The sequence below is a fragment of the Sceloporus occidentalis genome, unplaced genomic scaffold (genome assembly GCF_023333645.1).
Source record: "Sceloporus occidentalis isolate IW3139 unplaced genomic scaffold, rSceOcc1.0.p SCAF_2, whole genome shotgun sequence".
Lineage (NCBI taxonomy): Eukaryota > Metazoa > Chordata > Lepidosauria > Squamata > Phrynosomatidae > Sceloporus > Sceloporus occidentalis.
Window position 1 is genome coordinate 106,369,145 of NW_028316982.1, and position 21,831 is coordinate 106,390,975.

General features: G+C 38.8%; 1 protein-coding gene across 3 annotated transcripts in view; it reads right to left on the bottom strand.

The window, feature by feature from the left end:
• The window catches only part of ARID5B (AT-rich interaction domain 5B), a 269,486-nt gene that overhangs the window by 108,625 nt on the left and 139,030 nt on the right, over window positions 1-21,831 (bottom strand). For all 3 annotated transcript variants that reach the window (XM_089510540.1, XM_089510538.1, XM_089510537.1), the window contains one exon: window positions 21,069-21,299. In XM_089510540.1, coding sequence (XP_089366666.1) covers window positions 21,069-21,234 — 166 coding nt within the window. In that variant the 5' untranslated portion in view covers window positions 21,235-21,299. The remainder of the gene's footprint in view (window positions 1-21,068; window positions 21,300-21,831) is intronic.

The following is a 21,831-nucleotide window of genomic DNA, read 5'->3' on the forward strand; positions in this document are numbered from 1 at the left end:
ATCATATCAATATGCTATGGATCCTGAATGATCTGTGTATCTGCAAGTGTCCAGCCTAACATAAATGAATCAGGTACAGAAGAACTTTTTTCGAGGGGAATAAAAAGAATAGTTATCCAATAACTAATTTCTACTTTGCTCCTAAATGTATTTGCTCATAGGAAAGTCCAAATGAGTTTGATGGAAATACATGAGTATTTTTGGACACAGGGTGGGATATAAATATTTTAATAAATAAACAAAATACATAATTTTATGTTTGGTAAAATTAAAAAAGGAAGATTAAAACTACAGTTTGTTACCAGTCCCCTTCCCTGTTTGTCTCTAAGTTGCACCATCTCCCAATTATCCCAATTTGTGCTGAGTGTACCAGTTCCTTAAAGGCCCAGCCATAAAACGTATGGACTAATTGCTGAACAGAACTGAGGAGCTATTAAAACGGCACTACTCCAGCACTTCCAATGGAAGTCAATTATTTCTACATGATTGGTTTTGTACAGCTCTCTTCTAACTCATGCGTTGAAGGCCTAATATAAATTAACCCGTGTATTTGGAGACAAACATTACTCAGAGACTACAACAGGAATTAAAAACTATTCTTCAGCGTTTTTAACAGTGTAAAGGTTACACAGAAGGCAAACTAAGAGTCACAAAAGAGAGACTACTTGAGTTGCCGGATGAAAATTTTGATAAATTTGCATATGATTTCCCAAATCACCATCTTTTTCAATTTCATGTTCTGTCGTCTTAGGTTTGCTCGAGGACATTTGTGGAGCATTACAGACTGTAACACACAAGCCCGTTCCTTCCTTCTAAACAGCCATTAAAAAGAAAATCTAAAATGTACACATTTCAAAGATTGCTTTGCAAGCATGAAGCCCTTTCCCAGATGTTTCACATTTTGAATTTCCCAATAAATGAATAACATACTAAGAAAGCAAACAAGAGCTGACATTATTTAGTCTAAAGTTCTAAAATGGCGTAACATCTGTAGTGAAAAATTATTGCGAGGGACTATATTTAACTATCCACAGTGTTCAATTAGCTTCTAAACTAGTTTGCTTTACAACCTACCTCTAGGAGATAAAAGGCAAGAGGCAGACAAATGTTTTTAAGGAAGTTGAAAGTGTTTTAATAGACTCTGGACTCCCCCCCAGCCATTCCATTGTTGCCTCTGATCAAACAAGTTTTCAGGTTTTTAAATCAAGACCAAATCTTGCCAAACCTGATCACTAAAGTAAAAGGTTGGACTAAAAACTAATGCAGAGAGCTGTGATCCTTTTTCATACCACCATCAACTCTCCAAACAAAACAAGACAAAACAATGCCCCATCTCTAGACAAATGAAGTGGTGACTCAGCTCCCCACACCTCATTCCCATCTTTTTGTTCATGTACTCCAACAGCAAGACATCAGTAAAAGGAATCAAGACCATTCAAATTAAAAAGCTCATATCATAATCTGAGAGTATCCACGTACAAAGATTTTCACTTGATAAACCTATGATCCTTGCTAAGCGTCCTAGCCATCCATTAACACACATTACTGAGTCAAAGTGGGTGTTATAGACAATGGAGATACATGAGCAATAATACCCTTGTAGTTTATCTTTCTTGAAAAGCAGCAATGGAGGAACTAGAGAGCTCTGGAGGAGAAGGGACTTGTGTAATCTTTCCTCTTCCTGCTGTTGTTCTATTCAAAACTGCCTGCTCTCCTCATCAGTTGCTTCTCTAACTGCATATGTGAGAAGTGGTGGCCAGGGAGATGTGTAGCCTTGATAACTTTTTCTCTATGGGGGAGAAAATCACCTTGGGGTGGCCTTCCCATAGTTGCTTTTCATCTACACACACACACACACCTGTTTATGTGTTTCCAATGGAAGACATGAACAGTGTCACCAGACATGATCTAGACATGTTACACCTACTTTGCCCCCTCACCCCCAGGTTTCATCACAGAGAGGTAGGAAATCTTTGAAACCATGCCAAAATGAGAGCTTCTGCAAATGGCACTTTGACCCCTTTCTCAAATATCTACAATCTTTATTAAAATCACACCATAAAACTTCAGATCCGTCTCCTGCCTCGCCTTCTTTTATCTACTTTATAAATACCTAATATTCACTCATTAACCTGGGGGGGGGGAGGTTTGCTACATTTTTATAATGTGAGGGCTCTCTTTTCACTTGCAACAGCTTGTGAAATGCCTTTAATTAAAAAACCTGGAAGAATTCTAAATCTGGTTTGCAGTCTTATTTCCAAGGCACTCAGGCGTGCTGTCTCCTTTTAAAAAAATCCTACAAGATCCATGTAAATTTATGCATGTTCCGTAATAATCACATTTGCCCTGTTGCATTTGATCTAAATAATACATGAAATGTGCACATAACACAGAGAAAGAGAGAGAGAGCGTGTGTCTTAGGCTTGTATCACTGGTATCTCCCTCCTTTTACATTTGTGTTGGGACAAAGAATTTTCTCCCTCCCTGCCTCTGCCCAGCAGATTACCTTTCATAGCAGTCCACAGCAAACCTATAAAGCAAAGAGTTAAATGTTACCCTGCAAGAAACAAATCAAAGCTTTGATCATTTTAATGTTGCTGTGACAAAGATAAGGATGAAAAAAGACACATGAAAATTATTTGGGCTAAAAGTAATTAACTAATTGTCTGTTTAGGGGAAAAAATTAAAACAATGTTCGAATGAGTCACTAGACGTAGTGGAATTTTTTTTCTTTTTGGTTGTGTTCTTTGTTCAAGTTTCTGGCACACCCTGTGTGCTTCCTTTCTTGCTTAAAAGAAATAAGCACTGGAAAATATGCTTAGCATTTGGAGCTAAGGGGCTAACATTAATGCATAATTTGCTGTCCTGTATTTAAAATACCGCCTTTACAGAAATTCAGAACCTATTTTAGCAATATATATTTTTACTGACATCTTATAAGGAGCAATAAGAGAAGATAAGGTTAAGAGGTGATATGATAGCCCTGTTTAAATATTTGAACAGATGTCATATTGAAGAGGGAGCAAGCTTGTTTTCTGCTTCTCCAGAGAACAGGACCCAGAGCAATGGATGCAGGCTATAGGAAAAGAGATTCCACCTCAACATTAGGAGGAACTTCCTGACAGTAAGGGATGTTCGACAGTGGAACAAACTCCCTTGGAGAGTGGTGGGATCTCCTTCCTTGGAGGTCTTTAAACAGAGGCTGGATGGCCATCTGTCGGGGATGCTTTGATTGAGAGTTCCTGCATGGCAGGGAGTTGGACTGGATGGCCCTTGTGGCCTCTTCCAACTCTACGATTCTATGATTCTATGAATAGAATACAGAATTAGTTCTAGAACATGCATGCAAAGCAATGTTCTTCCCTGAGCCTTATCAGTCTGTTTGAGTTGTAGTTCAAGAATCAACTTTTCTAAGCCCTGAACACAGCCTTTCAGAAACTGCTGGATTACAACTTCTATAAGGCTTAGCCAGCATATACAACAATGAAGGATAATGAGAGTTACAATCCAATATTGGGAAGACCAGAAGTTATCTGTCCCAGGATTTGGTTTTCTGGCTGCAGTCTGGCACCCATAAGAACTGGCACCATACCAGGCAAATCAGCAAAGACTCTAGATATGAGAGGATCACTCCCTGACAAACTTCCATCTCCTTAAGGAGAATCCTAAATATCTGAACAAATTCCATATGCTAATGACAGGACACTGTTAAAACAGCTCAGCTTATACTTCAATTATCAGCCTTACTGACAAATAAACAAATTAATGAACACATCCATGCAAGCTCCTTGGAAAGTATATCTGCTTGGTTAGTGAAAAGGGGACAACTATTTATTAGTGCCACCAACCATTTTATTTAAAAAATCTCATTAAACATCTTCCCCTTTTACCCACAACTTCCTTGATTAATCACATTAAGATAGATTTGCATCACACCAAATCTATAATTTAGGTACCTTCTAAATGGGGCATTTAGTGGAGACACTAAATGAACTGTGAGATAATTTGCAATCTAATAAGCAAAAGCAACCAGGCACTGTTAGATGGACAGCTCATTTTGTTGTCTCATGCAATAATACACCAAAATCTCCAATAGTCTCAGAAAATAAACAAGCATATCTTTATTGCCTAGTCTCACAGATCAGTCAATAATATTACTATGATTTCTACTTCCATAGCTCTTTTTAATGTTTTTTGTTTATTAGTTACAGTTATATCTCATTTTAACTCCAGTGACTCAAGGCAGCCTACACAGCTCTCATTCTCCCTACTCAAAGCAACCCTATGAAGTAAGTCTGAGGGCGACTCACTGGGCCTAGGTGATGCACTGAGTTTCATTGTGATGAGGAGAACCTGGATTTTCTAAGTCACAGCCCAGTGGTGCAACCATTACACACCACACAGTCAATGGCAGATGGTGGTTCCCAAATCAGTGGGGTAGCACACTTGCTCCATATTTTAGTCCAAACTTTACAGGAGAGATCGAAACAGCTGCACCACTTTTGGGGAGCACCTTGGACAGTTCCCTTGGAGTTCATATTAAGTTCCAGAGTAGAGTCACCACCTTACTGACATGGAAGCCATCAGCTGCTATTGCTCTCATTGGCGTTCAGAGTGTTGAATGCTTGGAGAGAGAAAGGTGATTACTGAAAACCATGATTTCAGAGGCGAAAACAGAGTTGGGTACTTTCCAGATCACAACTCACACACCCTTCTTCAGTCTGCTCACACACCCCTCACCTCGATTCACCTTCTAATTAAACCATTTAAAGGCTCTAAACATATTGCTTTGGTTTGCACCCAATCCTAAATATGTCTAGCTGGAAGTGTGTGGAGGAGAGAAATTCCCCCCTTGGTAGGTATACTTAGGACTGCAGCCTTCTGGCTCATTACTCTGTCTGGATTAAACGTAATGACAAATAAAACCAGGACTTCCAGCTCCACTTCAGTTGATAATAGCAAATGGTTCTCTGGAAGGAACAAAATACAGCTTCCAGTGAATTCAGGTAAGCTTACAAATGGGCCTATTCCTAAAAGAGCATTAGCTAAATTTACATTGGCTTTCATTGGAGGAGAGCCTCAAGTGCTGACATGTACTGCATGTCATGTGATACATAATAATGCTCTTAAACCAGTCCTGACATAATATCTCCCAAAGCATAATAACCACAAATGACTGCTTTAGTTAAGAACTAGCCAGAAGCAAAATAGAGCCGTGTAAAAGTAGATTTAGCCATAAATACCTCAACAATGTTTTATGCCACTTTTGTCTTAAAAAAAAAAAGAATTAAAGGAGTCTCATAATAATTAACAAGGAAGAAAAGGGGGGAAATCCATCACACCATGTTCTTTACTATTGTACGGGGCCTGTGAATAGTTATTCCATAGCCCCACAGCTGCCAATGCTGTAAATTATTCAGGCACCAAGAAGCATTAAGAAGGAATAATCGCAATTTAAATGAAAGCTGACGTAATTCATGATAAACAGTCATTGGAAAATATTACGTTGTTGTCTCTCCCACTTTTTGTGTTTTGTTTGAAAAAAAGCAGGCTTAATCTGAGGAATGAGACCATATTCTGACATAAACCGCTTCTCTTTTCCATTGTGTTAGCATTAGGAATGTTGGCACTTGCATTTCATTTCAGAGAGAGAGAGAGAGAGAGAGAGAGAGAAAGTTTCTTTTCTGTTCACAGTAATTACTGATCTCACAGTTTGAGGACCTTAGGGAATGTAACAATGTAAATTTGAGAGTGTAATTGATTGAAAATGCTTCCAAAACACAAAATACAACAATACGTCAAAAAGCTTCCACACAGTACAACAAATGTGTGGTACAAGAAGAGAAGCACAAGTCTGGCCTAAATTATCTACAGATATGTGGTCTAAAGAGGTGGCATGTAAGAAAAGGCTTAAAACAGCTTATCCCAAACATTGGGTTGCCCTCCAGAAGTAGTGGACTACCGCCACCTCTGCCAGCATGACTGTTGGCCATGTTGGCTGAGGGGAAGATGAAAGTTCTAGTCTAACACATGTGGAGAGCATGGCACAATGAGATAATTATCTCTCTGTGTGTCTAATTATATATGTAATATAGTTTAGCTATAGGCTGATCAAATCAACAAAATCACAAAAGTTGCAGCACACATACACAATCCCTACTGAAGAAGGCCCCGTTATCCTTTTCCCAGAGCGATATCATTTTATCGTCCTTGGCTATGGGGACAGCAAGGGTTGACTTGCCCTGAATGGATGTAGTCTTGCTTCCCAACTTCCCACTCATGGAAGAGCTTTTACTAAGAGCCAAACAAAACCCTTCCCTCCAAGCCATCATTATGAGGGTCAGAGTGGGAAGAGCCATAAATAATCTGCTTGGCAATTCATTTCAACAGAGGCTTCTTATTGCTTCACAGATCTGCAAACTTTTATTTCAGATTTTAGGTTAATGAAGGTGTAGTTATTTCACCTCAAAGGGTTGTAATATGCAAATGTTTTAAAATTACACCGATTAACGGGTATGTTTATTGCTTATGAGCTGAATATTTAGTGGATTTTGTTTTAAAAAACACAATTAAAAATGTTGGCGCTTGAACTCAGAACCTCAAAGTTTGAGGATTGGTGGTACCATCAAGAGAAAAATTTGGAGCAGAAGTGCCTCAGCAGAAAGAGCATCATGGCCGTCGAATGTGTAAAATTAGCTAGCTGTGCCAATGTTGAGGCTAGGAACTAGGCCTAGCGATCGAACCTGGATGGTGTCCATTCAAAGCTACAGTGTTCTCTTGAAGAAGAAATGGGAACAGGGGGGTGCAACATCAGACTCCATGACTGTTATGCAAGACAGGGTGTCCAAAAATATCTTTACAAATTTCAGCTCTATGTAGAATTGAAATTGTAAAGATGATTTTCAGATACCTTGTACTCAGTCTCTGAGCTGACTACACAAAGATAGCCTACTCAGGTTCTGAGGTTGTCAGAGGATGCTCTCCTCTCATACCTTCCATGTTGGTTAGTGGGACATGAGAGAAAACCTATTTGGTGGTCTGTTTCAGGAATTCCCTTCTAAGAAGAGCTAGTCTGATTCCCTGTCTACTGTCCATCTATTAAAAGACAAATACAAGACTTTTGTGTGAAGGTGAACCTTTGGCCATTGGCTAGTTACAGAGGAGAAGGGGGCTTTAATGGTTAGGTGACAGATGTTTAATCAATGAGTTTTTAAGTTGCTTTTTAATTCAATAATGTTTTCATATCATAAGTTTTTTCACTGTGTTTTAACATTAGATAGAAACATCAGAGTATCTATTTTTTTAATCTTGTTGTGGACCACTTTGAGGCCCATTTTTTTTTTTTTTTTTAGAAAAAGGCAGGACAGAAACCAAATATGTACAAGCTGAGTCTCGCTTATCTGAAATGCCTGACACCAGAAGTGTTTTGGATTTCAGATTTATTTGAATTTTGGAATATTTGTATATACATAATGGGATATTTTGGAGATCGGACTCAAGCCTAAATATGACATTCATTTATGTTTCATATACACCTTATACACATAGTCTGAAGATCAGGATCCCTGAGGTCAAGAGTTTATACATAATATTTTGATAATTTTCTACATGAAACAAAGTTTGTGTACAGTGAACCAGAAAGCTATCTCAGCCACCCATGTGGATGATTTTGGAATATTTGGGATTTCAGTATTCCAGATAAGGGATACTCAACCTGTATGCATGTACATGGATACACATTACAGGAAGTGTGGACACTTTCTGGTGAATAAATTGGAATCATCTATGTGTTGTACTCTTTCTTCATCCTGAAACTCCTGACCTCAGGGATCCTGATCTAGAGACACAAGAGATCCAGAGGCAGACTTATGAACAGTCCTGTTGTGGTCAAGACAGCAACAGTCCCAGTAATAGTGAAAGCTCACTTTGATTTGACTCTTTTTTCAACTGTACCAATATCATGCCGTTGGAAACTTAAAACCACAGCAAGAGTTTTACATGTGAGATAGCAGATAGGTTCTTGTGGCTAAAGAGCTAGCACAGAGCTCAAGGAGATCAGAGCTCCTAGCCGCCCTGCTACATACTTCCTGTGTATTATTTTTAGGTGGGGAAAAAGTCATGTTGGGTTTATAGTGTTCTAGTTTAATAATTAGATTTCATCACAGGGACAGGGTTAACTGACACAAATGTGTCTGTGCTACATTTGTCACTCCAGATAGTGCTTTTTAAAAAACAAAGCAAAAACAGAGACCCCTTTCATATATTAATCCATGAAAAACACATTTTTACCATTTAGACCTGTTTTCATTCCTGTGATTATTATTTGATATTGGTAAGATATGATTTGTTACCTTGTGTTTGAACATTAAAGAAACATTCTTGCCAGGCTGTCAACCTACAAAGCTTGCCTTTATTGGCACTAGCTGCACAGTCCAGCCACTCACATTTTCAAGAACGCACCTCATGGTGGATGGACGTTCACTAGTGTAGCACACTGACACCATCAAATCATTTATAATCACCTGTACAACTGTTTGGTGCCCCATGGTCCCACCAGCTTCTGGGGAACATATCCTGAGAATCAGTATGTAAAGAGATCTTGTCGCACCTTTGAGACTAACTGAAATAAAGATGTTGGTAGCATGAACTTCCCTAGACTATTGTTCACTTCCTCAGATGCATATAGTGGAGTGGAAACCAGGGACAGGAAACTCAGCAATCTCCTGAGAATGTGAGAGAAGGTCCTCTCAGTGGCCATTTTCAGGTTCTCAAATTCTGCATATAGGGAGATTAGGCTGTCTCCTTCCCTAATGCCTTTCTACCAGCTGGCAAATAATTTACTATTAAGGTTGGCCTTCAGCTGGTGAATTCACTTGCTGCAGATGGGGATTTTAACTGAATGACAACTAGATTTTTTCCCTTTTTACTCTTATCATAGAATCATAGAGTTGGAAGAGCCCACAAGAGCCATCCAGTCCAACCCTCAGCCATGCAGGAATTCACAATCAAAGCACCCCCGGCAGATGGCCATCCAGCCAGGTTTAAAGACCTCTAAAGAAGGAGACTCCACCACTCTCCGAGGGAGTGTGTTCCACTGTCGAACAACCCTTACTGTCAGGAAGTTCTTCCTAATGTTGAGGTGAAATCTCTTTTCCTGTAATTTGAATCCATTGCTCTGGGTCCTATTCTCTGGAGCAATAGAAAATAAGCTTGCTTCATCTTCAATATGACACCCTTTCAAATATTTAAACAGGGCTATCATGTCACCCCTTAACCTTCTCTTCCCCAGGCTAAACATCCCCAGCTCCCTAAGCTGCTCCTCATAGGGCATGGCTTCCAGACTTTTTACCATATTGGTATTCCTCTTCCTCCTCCATCTCTCTAAAACATATTTGGACTTTTCAATGCATTTATTCATTTTATACATTTACACCATTTCATTGTAAAAAAATGACTTCAGTCTAATCTGTGGAGAAAGACAGAATGACAAGTAAATGAATATAGAAGTCATTAACATTTTTGGAGATGAGGAACTGGGACAAAATGGCTTAGCAGAGATGGAACACAGATTTCAAGGATCCTGTAGAAAACATTGGAATGAAGAGGGCACCCCCAATTTCCCCCCATCACATGATTAAATATATGATTGGTAAGGAGCTTGGATGTAGAGAGTTCCCACCATCTTATTATACCATAATAAGATATTTTGGAGATGGGATCCACATCTAAACGTAAAATTAATTTATGTTTCATATACACCTCATATCAATAGTCTGAAGATAATTCTGTCCACAGTGTTTTAAATAATTTGTGCATGAAACAAAGGTTGTGTACACTATTCCATCAGAAAGCAAATGTGTCACCATCTCAGCCATCTGTGTGGACAATTTTGAATTTTGGAGGATTTTGGAATTCCAGATGAGGGATACTCAACCTGTATTACATTGTATTTTTGTTTGTTTTATAGCTAGACAATTTGTTTTACAATTGCATACAATTGCATTGTATACTTTTATATTTTTATTATTCCTTCTTTCCTTCCTTCTCTCTCTCTCTGCACACACACATCGGCAGGGCCCAGTTTTTGCTTGTTTTACTTGTAAAACACCATGTACATCAATGGTACTATATAAAGAAATAAATGAATAATGATGATCATCATCATTATGTTGTGGAATCTGCCTGTTTTTGCTTAATGGTAAGCTGACCTCCTTCACAACAACATGATGGATCCTACTACATATTATTCGACTACGTGTAATTATTTGGCTGTAACGGGCAAATTATCATGCAGGCAACTATATCCAACCAGTCTCTGGAACATTAGAAGAAAAATTGCTGATCCCCTACATCAGATAGCTGGAAAACCTGGTGCATATGACCTCTATAATTTAAGTATTTGAGTAAGGAGGAGGTAGAGTGGAACACTTATTGCCACCTTTTGACCTTATATCTGAAGCACACAGTACCTACAGACTCGCCTAAAGAAGATTTTTTCCATAATAAGAGATACTTCCACGAGACTACTAATACTAATACATCAAAACCAATGCCGCATATCATCAAGTCAGTATTTATAGGAATCTAATTGTTTACACAGTCTTATTCAAGTCAGAAGAAAGTATCCAAGTATAAAGACAAAACAAGTTATTACAAGTATATATTTGTGCTAGGAGTGGTATTGCTGTTACATGTCCTGCTGCCATCAGTCTAACTGGTGTCAATTCAGGACAGCAACATGAATGTGGATTAAATTATAGCAGCATTGCAGGAGGGAGAGGCACACTGTGACCCCATTATCTGTGATTTTTATGCTTAGAGAATGCAACTATTTTACACATTACAGTGAATGACAGAATGTGGAAATGTGCAAATATTTATTTTGAGATTATGAGAAGCGGAAAGCAATTAAAGCTGAAAATGTTGAGAATGAACAAATCATTTAACAAAAGCAATTATGTTGGGTATATAAACTGCTCTGTCTTCAAATTATTATTCCAAATGTTATCCCACCACATATAAGAATCTATCACTGTTCTGTGTGCTTTTTAAATAGAAACTACATGTATTATTTCACAACTGAAATATCAATCATTATATGCAACATCTGGTGATCATTAATAGCTTATTCCACAGCTGGATTAACAAAACCAGAAGAAGGCTTGACCAAAAAAAAAATCCAAAACATTTCCAGATTTCTCATTTCAAAACACTTCAGATTTATGCTAACAATGATGGGAAAGAACCTTTTTATATATACGTATACATATAGGGGACAATACACGAACATACATAAATATAGCATAAAACATTATTATTCATTAGTTGTGTTTCCCTGTGCCTATGCCTTGGGGTTTTTTTTTGGGGGGGGGGGCGTGTTATTTTGTGAAAGTTAAGAGCTGAAATATTTAGCTAATAAACAGGCTACTCAGAATTTTGAAGACTGCATATTTTACAGATTGTGAAGGATGCCACAAGTAAATCTGGATATGAAGTAGTCACAGCATCTATGCAAGTACAAATGCTTTAAACTCCCTTATTACTAATTCTTTTAAGAAAAGGAAGAACATGTGTTGCCCGTGGCACGTTTGGGATGCAGTACAATGCCACACAAGGAAAACAGCATCATTTTGGAGAACATCAAAAAGAAAAAGAAAAGAAAAGTTTGGTTTGAACTTGGTAATTTGAATCTTATTGGTCTATAGGGAGAACAGTCTTAGCCCCCAGATTCTCTACTTCAGTGGGCCCTTCTTGTACGCGGGGATCCGTTCTGGAACACACTGTGTAAGGGAAATACTACTGGTGTACGGCTTTCAGCATAAACTAAAAGGCACTTATGATGCAGGCGCACTATACTTGGGGTTTCAAAGAGAGTGGGCAAGCCCTGCCACTGATAGAGAGGGGCACAGAAGAAGTAGGTGGATGGGTGCTATGCCCATTCTGGAGACCCCAGTTAAGAGCTCAGAAACATTACCATTTTTAGCACAGCTCCCAAAATCCCCAGGCAGCATGGCCACTGGCTTTAATGAGTGCCAGTAGTGCCTGAAGAGCTTGGAAGTAACTAATTACAATTGACTGATTATCTGCTTTAGCCTCCTTCCTTAAAAGAATAATCGATTCCCTTTTCCAGTAACAAAGATACAATTACATTACTTTATGACTGGAACTTAAAAGGTAAAGGGTTTCCCTTTGACAAGGTTGTCAAGTCATGTCTGACTTTAGGTGGTGGTGCTCATCTCCATTACTAAGCCAAGAGAGCCAGTGTTATCAAAGATGATCCTATGGTCATATGGCCAGCATGACTGCATGGAACACTGCTACCTTCCCACCAAAGTGCCACCTATTTATCTACTTGAACATCTATGTGCTTTTGAACTACTAGGTAGGCAGAAGCTGGGACTAGTGGCAGGAGCTCATTCTGCCATGCAGTGCTTGGGTCTTGAACTGCCGACCTTCCAACCTGCGATCATCAGAGCTCTGAACGGGAACTTAAGGGACAATTTCACCATTTGTATCTGTGATCACAGGCTGGATATAAGGAACATATAAGTCACTAGTTGAAACAACTTCATCGGCTACTGGTCCATTACCAGATCTAATTCAAAATGCTGGTCATGAACAAGTCCTATTTAGCTTAGGTCCAAACTATCTGAAAGCTCATTTGAAATACTGAGTCACCTCGAAATTCATAACCTCAGGTGAGCCTGAATATGGTACAACAAGACTGCTGCCTTGCTGCCCTTCCTATCTTTTCCAGTTCTATTTGCACTTTCCTCAAACTACTAAATAATTGTAATTGCAGCATACTTTCCTTTCTTGGTCTGGGTTTTTGCATATATATTTTTTCTTTCAAATGTACCACAAGTTTTGCAAATGTGTGAGCTTCAAAGGTGAGTTATGGTTTATTTCACAATGAGTCTCAGGAAATGTGAAATGGCTACTTTAATTGAGAATCTTGACTACAATAAAACTATTTTCCATTCCTACAGTCACTTAAGCTATCTTATAGTCTGTGAGATGGTGGCTAGCCCAAGATCACTGAGCTTTGTGGCTGAATGTGGAAAGGAACATGGGTCTCCACATCCCAGCTTGACATTCTGACCACCACATCTCACTGCATCAAGTTCTCAAGAACAGTAAAAAATTGAACAACACACTTCCACGTGAGAAGTAGCTTTGTGTTAAACATTTGTAAAATTTGGTATACGAGTCTTAGGATGTTAGACTATTTTTTATGCTCCTGTCTGCCTGCTCGTTCTTTGCATTTCTCTTCATGTTTTAACCCATGGAGCATCTAGTGGAAATTAATGACTCCCTTAGAGTTTTCATTTCCCTTATTGGGCAGTAAAGCACATATGTTTTCAAAAGCTTACTCAAGAATATCAACCAAAGACTGAATCATAACCAGCTTGTAAAATTGTTTTACTGATACATTTCTCTTTCAGAGAAATTACTAGCTTACCCAGGAAAAAAAGCAATCTTTTCAGAGACATTTTACCCTCCTAGCCGATGTGGGTGTTTGAAAGGAAATGAGTGCATGGATAGAGTCTAGTCATGCGTGAATGCAAATAAAGTGGGATCATGATGAAGAACCAGCCCCTTTGATCTTCTGTTTGTGGCCTTTTGTATAAAGGGGTGAAGTTGCTAGTCTTGCGGACCAGTTTTCAGGCTGATTGAGAGCTGCTTCTTATTAGGCATTTGGGAATATTTGTGGACCTATAATTTTATACAGCTTTTTAGTTCAGAAAGGTCTTATCTCTCAGCAGATCACTAAAACTGTTCTTGGACTTTAGGAGAGGAAGACAATGTTGTGTTAACATTTAGCACATTTCTGAGACTGCATCTACACTGCAAAATTAACGCAGTTTGACATTAATTTAACTGCCATGGCTCAATGCTGTGGAATTCTGGGATTTGTACTTTTGTGATATATTTAGCCTTATCTGTCAGAGAGCTCTGGTGCCACAACACACAACCTATCCCAGGATTCCATAGGATAGAGCCATGACACTAGAAATGTCTCCTGTGACTGTATCCTTGAGTTGCTATATTACCTGCCTAGACCAGGGGATTCTAGCCATACCACTCAGTTGCCATTTGCACAGTTTGATGCCTGTTTGCTATTAGCTGCCTTGGATTCCCAACCTATTTAAAGAAAAATAATTTGAAGCAAGTTTCAAGCACTTGTGTGTATACATGCCTTCAAGTAGCCTATCAATTTATAACAAACTCATGAATTTCATACGGTCTTCTTAGGCAAGGAATACTCCGAGGTGGTTTGGCCAGTTCCTTCCTCTGACATATAGCCCCTTTGTTGTTGTTAACTGCCCTCGAGTTGATCTTGACCCATGGCAATCCTGGGGGTGAGGCATCTCCAAGACTCCCTGTCCTCCACTGCTCTGCTTAGTTCCTACAAAGTCATATGTATGACCTCCTTAATAGTCTCCATCCATCTAGCATGCATCCTTCCTCTTTTTCTGCTTCCCTCCACCTTTCCTAGTATTATTCCAATGAGTCATGCCTTCTCATGATGTGTCCTCAGTTTTGTCATCTTGGCTTCCTGGGAGATTTCTGGCTTGATCTGCTATAGGACCCAATTGTTTGTCTTTTTGGCTGTCAATGGTGGGTTACAGGCCGCCATTTGGGACGTCTTTAGGACGTCCCAGTTTAAAAAAGGGGCGTCTCTTCTAGATGCCCCTACTCCTGTTACAGACTCTGTCTGTAACAAATGGTGGCGGCTGTTCCACACGGCTGCCGCCATTTTGACGTCTTGGACGCCTAGCGTCCAGACGTGTCACGGTGGAAGTGACGCCGCGAAAGCGCGCCTTGCGCTTTGCGGCGCCACTTCCGGGGCCCAGGAAGGAGCGCATTTTCCGCACTCCTTCCTTGCAGCGTCCGGGAGTCCCGTGGTTTAGAAGCTGCAGCTCCCGGATGCTGCAAGCGGTGCCGGCAGCAGACCGCCGCAATTCGGCGGTCTGTAATGCACCTATGGAATCCTCATCACTCTTACCAGCAAATTAATTGATTTTCTTACTGCCTTTTTAACTGTCCGGCTCTCAAGTCTGTACACGGTAATAGGGAATACAATGGCTTGTATGATTCTAACTTTTGTATCCGTTGTGTATGTTTGCATTTTGGATCTTTTCTCCTTCTTTCATAGCTGCTCTCCTCATTCTTAATCTTATTTCCTGACTGCAGTCCCCATTCCTATCAATGTTTGATCCCAGGTAGAGAACTCTTTTACTATTTCCATTTCTTCATTATTTATATCCTTTAGGGAACTCCAATTCTAATTGGAAAGAAAACTTTGGCCATAGAAGATATTGTCTCATAACAAATCTAACCTTTCTATCATCATCACTTTTGGGCAACTCCCAGCTACAACTCTTTAGGAAATAAGGCTGACACAATCCTTCATCTCACCCCCATTTTCATGTGTTTTTATTTTTCCTAGTTCAGAACAGAGAGAAAGAAAGGTGATAGAACAAAATGATTTTAAAATGCACATTTTTTAAAAAAGCAAAAGGCTTTATGGGAAAGCATTTATTTCTGTTAAAGGTTTCTAGCAAGCGCAGCAATTCATCTGCTGTAGAGAATTATCTCTTAGTCAAGATACTTTTCCTATCTCATTTACAATAAACTATACCTTTCCACTTGTGGGCTGCAATTCGTAGAGTGACTTTTAAAAGTTTGTGGTAAATAAATAAAAAAATCTAATAACGCCTAGCTCTAGCTCAGGCTTTTGGTTTACAATAATATTGTTGCCATCATGGTCTCCTATGGTGTTCTGTGTGTGACCCATTGTATAGGAGGTATGTTTTATTGTTGTTAGTAATTCTGTCTCATTTTCTTCACTTTGTTTTTTGGCATCATCTCATCTATGCAAGATCTGTAAACTTACCTACTCTCTATGCGCATTTTCTCCTTAAACTCCTTTGCTCCTCTTGAAGAAAGAAACTCTAAAGATTCTTGAAAATTCAAAGCATTTCGCTTATTTTTACATGATGTGGAATTTTTTCTCACATTCCTCTAATCTAGTCTCCCTTGTTCAGATCTCATTGATAAACAACAGTGCCTTTAAGTAATCCATTTATCTACTGTACCACCATGTCTATGTTTAGATTTGGCTGTCATCACTTTATACATGTGACATCAATCTACATGGTATCTGTGTAAACTGTTTGCGTAACCCAGTGTAGTACATTTTATTGCCCTGTTGGGAAGGTGGGAGGAGGGACAGATAAAACAGTGCTTTATCAGCTGCAAGCCATCAATGTATTGAAAGTGACACAGAACATTTGGTAATACATAGCCAGATTATACCGGAGAACTAGATTGGCAGCATATTGCTAATTTACTCAGCACACCCTGCAGTCTTTAATATACCATAGGTTCATTCCTCCAAATATAACAACTGTCCACCCTTCATTCATCTCAATGATTCCTTCATAGGAGAATGGCCCTGCTTACTTATAAGGAACAGTTAAAGACAGAAATAAAATTAAACCACATTATAATGGAAAGGGATGTCCATATGTTAGTAATTGAGACCACCAAATTTACCTAGTATAACCTAGCTGACTGCTGATTTTGGTTATGAGCTTGATTGGTAGCAACTAAAATCTTTTAAATTTGTTTTGCACCAAATTACATACTAAATGAACTATTTTTTTAATTACAATTTATGAACTAATCAAAAAGAGAGAGAGAGAGAGAGAGAGAGAGAGAGAGCCAAAAAAGAGACTCATCAGAATTTATCAGTCCCGATCTTGCATAAAAATGTTCAGTAAATATCACATTTGTTCAAAACTGGCTGATAAATGTGCATCCAAGAAAAAAAAAAAAAAAGGGGGGGGGGAATAAATCCAAAGTGTTTGCTCAGAAGGTATCCTGAGATCACATAATTGACAAATCACATCCATACCCTTACTGAAATCTTTGTTTTGGTTGGATTAGTTAACACACAAAATTTGCTGACTTTGAGATCAAGCATGTGAATTTGTGTAGCATAACAGAAAAAAACACCGACATTTTACTATAGTAAATTATAGTAATTTGCTTGCAAAATTCCAAATAATTACATGATGAAGATGACTAAGCTCTAGTTGCAATACCAAAAGAAATCACTTATGAAACTGTGCTACAAAAAGAGGACTCCTGTGAATTATAGTATATTAAATTAGGGCTGTAGCCCCTAGTCTTAAAAAACACATAACTCTGGAGAAGTTCTGGCTGGCAGTAGGATTGTATCACTCCTGCACCGGTAAGAGTGTAAGAGCAGTTGTGCACTTCAGAGGAAGGTAAGTATGGACAAGGCTATGAAATGGCTTTGGTATTTTCACAATAGCCAGACAATTGAAACCTCTAATGGTATACCACACCTTAAATATGGCAGAGCTAGCCAGCTGAAATCTCATGATAATTTACTCCTAGGTTTATCTCATGCCTGGGCTTATCTCACAAATGATGCCAGCAGTCTTGGGCAGTGTATAACAAATCAATTTCCAGCAGTGACCATGGATGTACATTTGCGTTTGCTGAATCCACATTGAGCACACATGCACATACAGAGAGAAACTAAATAGCACCAAAGAAAAAAGGAATAGCGGTGGCAGAGAGCACATAAAAGCAACTGTTTTGTACTACAGCTTCCTGAATCCCTCAGTCAAAATGGCCACTGGAAAAAGGAACTTTTCCAAGATCTGCTGAGTAGCAGCAGCAGCAATTTTATTCATCGCCAGAGTATAAAATAGCAGAAGACAAATCAGAAGTGCTATAACACCATCTGACACAATGGAGTTAACATTATAAGAGCCAGTGATAACCAGTAGGAAGCAGCAATGTAATAATGTTACACAGCACCAGGTGATTATTAGACAGGGAGCAGCGACTACAATCTGTTTTTAGAATGGTTGAACCCACCATGGTGGAGGAATATAATAATTATATTCTATTTGGTTGTGTATATCAGGGGTGAGGAATATGTGGCCCTCCAGATGTTTCTCAACCACAAGTCTGATAATCTCTCACGATCGGTAATGTTTGATAGCACTGACAGGAATCTCAGCCCAGCAACATCTGGAGGACCACACATTCTCAAGCTTTGGAGTATATCGTGGTGACCACTTGTCATTCAATGTTATTTGAACATCTTTGACTATTGGCCTTGCACTGCAGGAGTAATGAATCAATACAGATACAAGTTGGGTCTCCCTTATCCAAAATGCTTGGATCAGAAGTTTTTGGATTTGGGATATTTTAGAATATTTGCATATACATAATGAGATATCTTAGAGATAGGACCAAAGTCTAAACATGAAATTAATTTATGCCTGAAACAAAGTTTGTGTACAATGAACCACCAGAAAGCAATTTTAGATTTTGGAATATTTGGAATTTTGGAATTCTGGTTAAGGTATATTCAACTTCAAACTTGTATATGTAGCATCTAGGCATATCAGCCTTATAGCATTATAACTCCAGACAAAAATATAGGCTGGCATCTAGTTCAGCAGTTACAATATTGTAAAGTGGATTTATGATATCTGCTCCTGCTCCTGGTTGTGGGGTACCTTGGGACAACCAGTTGTGCAGGACCCTGAGGGACCTTCTAGTTGCTTGTTCTCAAGACATCCATGACTGAGAAAGAACTGTGGATGTCATTTCCTAGCATGCCAATCTCTAGCAGCTCAAAAATGCTCTAGTAAGGAGATTGCCAGACTGCAAAGGTAGATTTTGAGGCGTCATATTGTCAGTTCTAACTGTGGAGTTTATTACATGGCTTTTAAACCACCATAAAATTTTGATAATAGTGCCTTCATGATACCTACCATATAATGCCATCTCCCACTTGTTGCTGCCTTGTCTTCCAATCATGGTTAGCCTGGACCTTGCCATTGACAGGGAAAAGATATCAATAAGCTCCCAATCATGCTTGTATAGCACTAATTTGCGGGTGTGGTAAATTATTCTGTGGCAGTTCCAGAATTGCGTGGTCACATAGTGTCAATGTCTCTTCCTCTCCCACACCTCTCCCCATCTCTATTCCGGAACAGCCTTTCTGTTTGTTTTGCAAACACAAAACTCCAAAATTGTGTTATAATGCATGTGCTCATGCACACACACACACACGCAAACACACAATGAAGTGCATGCTGTGTAGGACACAAGAACAGGAGGCATAGTTAAGGATGAGGATGGAAAAGACTTCATGGGACAAGCAACAGATGGTTGCGTTATTGAAAGGATGCACAGTAGGGAGTACTGTATCACTTCCCTTCATAAACTCAGTCATGGTAAGAATGGGTCGTGTGATAAAAGTCCTAGAGTGTTGGACTCCATCACTGTAGTTACAATGAAGATGCATGTTCTTGGCCAGTATTATTTATAAGGTATATACATTTCCTTATCATAGTAAACAGCATGGTTGACAACAGCCACATTATATATTTCATACCAGGTGTCTTATTGCAAAAATTGTAAGTGGTTACATCTAATGATTGTTTAGGAAGACTGCGATTGGAGTGTTGGTTTTACAATCCTGCCTGCACAAGAGTAGACTTTGGTCAAACATTAAGATAAACAAATTATGAGCTGTTGAGAGCAGTTTTATTTTCAGTTATGCAACTACCTGCACCCAAAAATCACACCGAATACCAGTCTTGCAATTTCTCTGCAAATGTGTAACAATATGTGCAACACAACTCATTCTGGCACAATGACATAGCTGGATACAAGCTGAGGAAATTACATTACACCAATTATCATCACTGTCCAGAGTACATACAGAAATACATACTTTGACGTTCATTTCATTATGTACCTCTCAGGTGCTTTGGTTAATTTGGAAAAGACCTTTATGGACTAAATTCTACAATGCATTATCCTGAAACATTCTCAGTCACTATAGCATTCTACATCCTTATTATAATTAGTGAAAGGACGCCTCACAGTTCTCTTGCCTAGAACTGAGTCTCATAGCCTCTCCAGTGCCACTAATCTGAAATCTCCATCAAATGAATAAGGATGAAATCCTTAAACATATACCTGAATACTGTCAACTGAAACAAACAGAAATCCCAGAGAATAGGAAGTTTAATCACTGTAGTCACAGCAAATTTTTAAAGCACTACTGTGTTGATTGTAAGCTGGAACTTACTTCAGCTGCTCAAAGAACTGGCCTATTGCATGAGTAATATAACATGGGAGCTGTATGTTCATTAAGACTGTGTTCTTCCATGAAAATAAAAAAGAAATACTACAACTTAGATTAAGCAAGCATGTGACAGAACCATGGACTTTAGCAAAGACTGAAAGGAAACCTTGAAGGCTCTTCCACTAAGGCCCTTGAAATGTTTTCTGACAAAAAAGCATGATAAAAGCAACAGTGGGAATGGCTGAAGTGCCAGAGATTTATAGACAGTTTCCAACAAAATGCCAAAATGCTACTCACTTTACTTTACAGTATAAGACCTGAAAGGTAAATTAAAATCTTGCTTGCCTCTTCAACAACAGGAACAACTGGAGATGTGCAAGCATTGCTCAGCAACATACACAGCTGTATGTGTTTAGCCTTGTAAGAATGCAGCAACTGAGTTTTAGTTTGGAAGACTTTGGGGCATCATTCCAATAAATAAAAAGTTGTGTGGTACAAAAAAAGTGCAGTCACAGTTTTCAGTATATACATTTTCAACAACAATGCATCTAAACAAATATATCTTCAGTTTACAGTAAGTAACTGAGCTATCTTGAGTTTCTTTTATAGAAGAAAGACAGGGTAAAAGTTACATAAAAAAAATTGATAAAGTACAAGTCTTTCCGAAGAGGGTATTTTAATTGTGATAAAGAGCCATTTAAAAACAAGAAGACTGAAAACAATCACAGATGCATCCTTGATCTCTGAGTGAAGATGGAATATCGCAGGCACTCAACAATTGACTTATATGTGGCTTTGCTATTTTTGAAAGGTTTATCCATTATTCCTGCCTTTGACTTGGAAAAAAACAGAAGCAATTTCAACAGCAAAATGGTTTTTAACTTGCAACAATACAAGAAGAAAAATGACTTACCAAACTCGTCACATATGCTCTCGTTTTCAACAAGAGTTGGGTGATCAAATGTATCTCGACAGTAGAGTATCTGTGGGTTCTTGCTAATTGCAGCAATGCCCCCAAGGGCTAACACAAACTGGTCCGCTTGTACAGAAGATGGCTTGCCCTGGATGCGTTTCAGCATGGAACGGTAGCGACAGTATTGAGGATAGCTGAGGATCAGGACATTTGCATCTTCATCATCCTCACCTGGAAGAGATGTATCATGCAAGATGTTATTCACCGCCCCAGTTGCAATGTTATGTTAAATATAAAGCAAGTTTGGGAAGATATGTCAGATTCTCTTATTATTACAGTAATAAAAGGCAATTAAATACATTACAAGACAGGAATGTAATTGGACTGAAAGCAATTTTAGAAACACATCAATAAAGAAAACACAACACCCACTCATCAAAAGATGATAGAGATATATGCACACATATAAATTTTGGTCAATAAATGCTGCGTTTTGGATTCTCCTTGAAGGTACGACTATGGGGGCTGTCATGATGAGTATCTGTGTCTGAAAATTTACCACTGCAAGTGATCATTGTACAGCACATTAGAGACTCTATCACTGCTTTGGAGAGCATATATGCAATACAAAACTTGAGGCAGCTAGGGTTTTTGGGTGGGAGGTGTTGAAGTTTTATTTCTCAAAAAATTGTACTATTAATCATGAATAAAAGTGCTTTTTAAATAGACATGATCTCTCTCAGCAATAATTACCCCCTCGGAA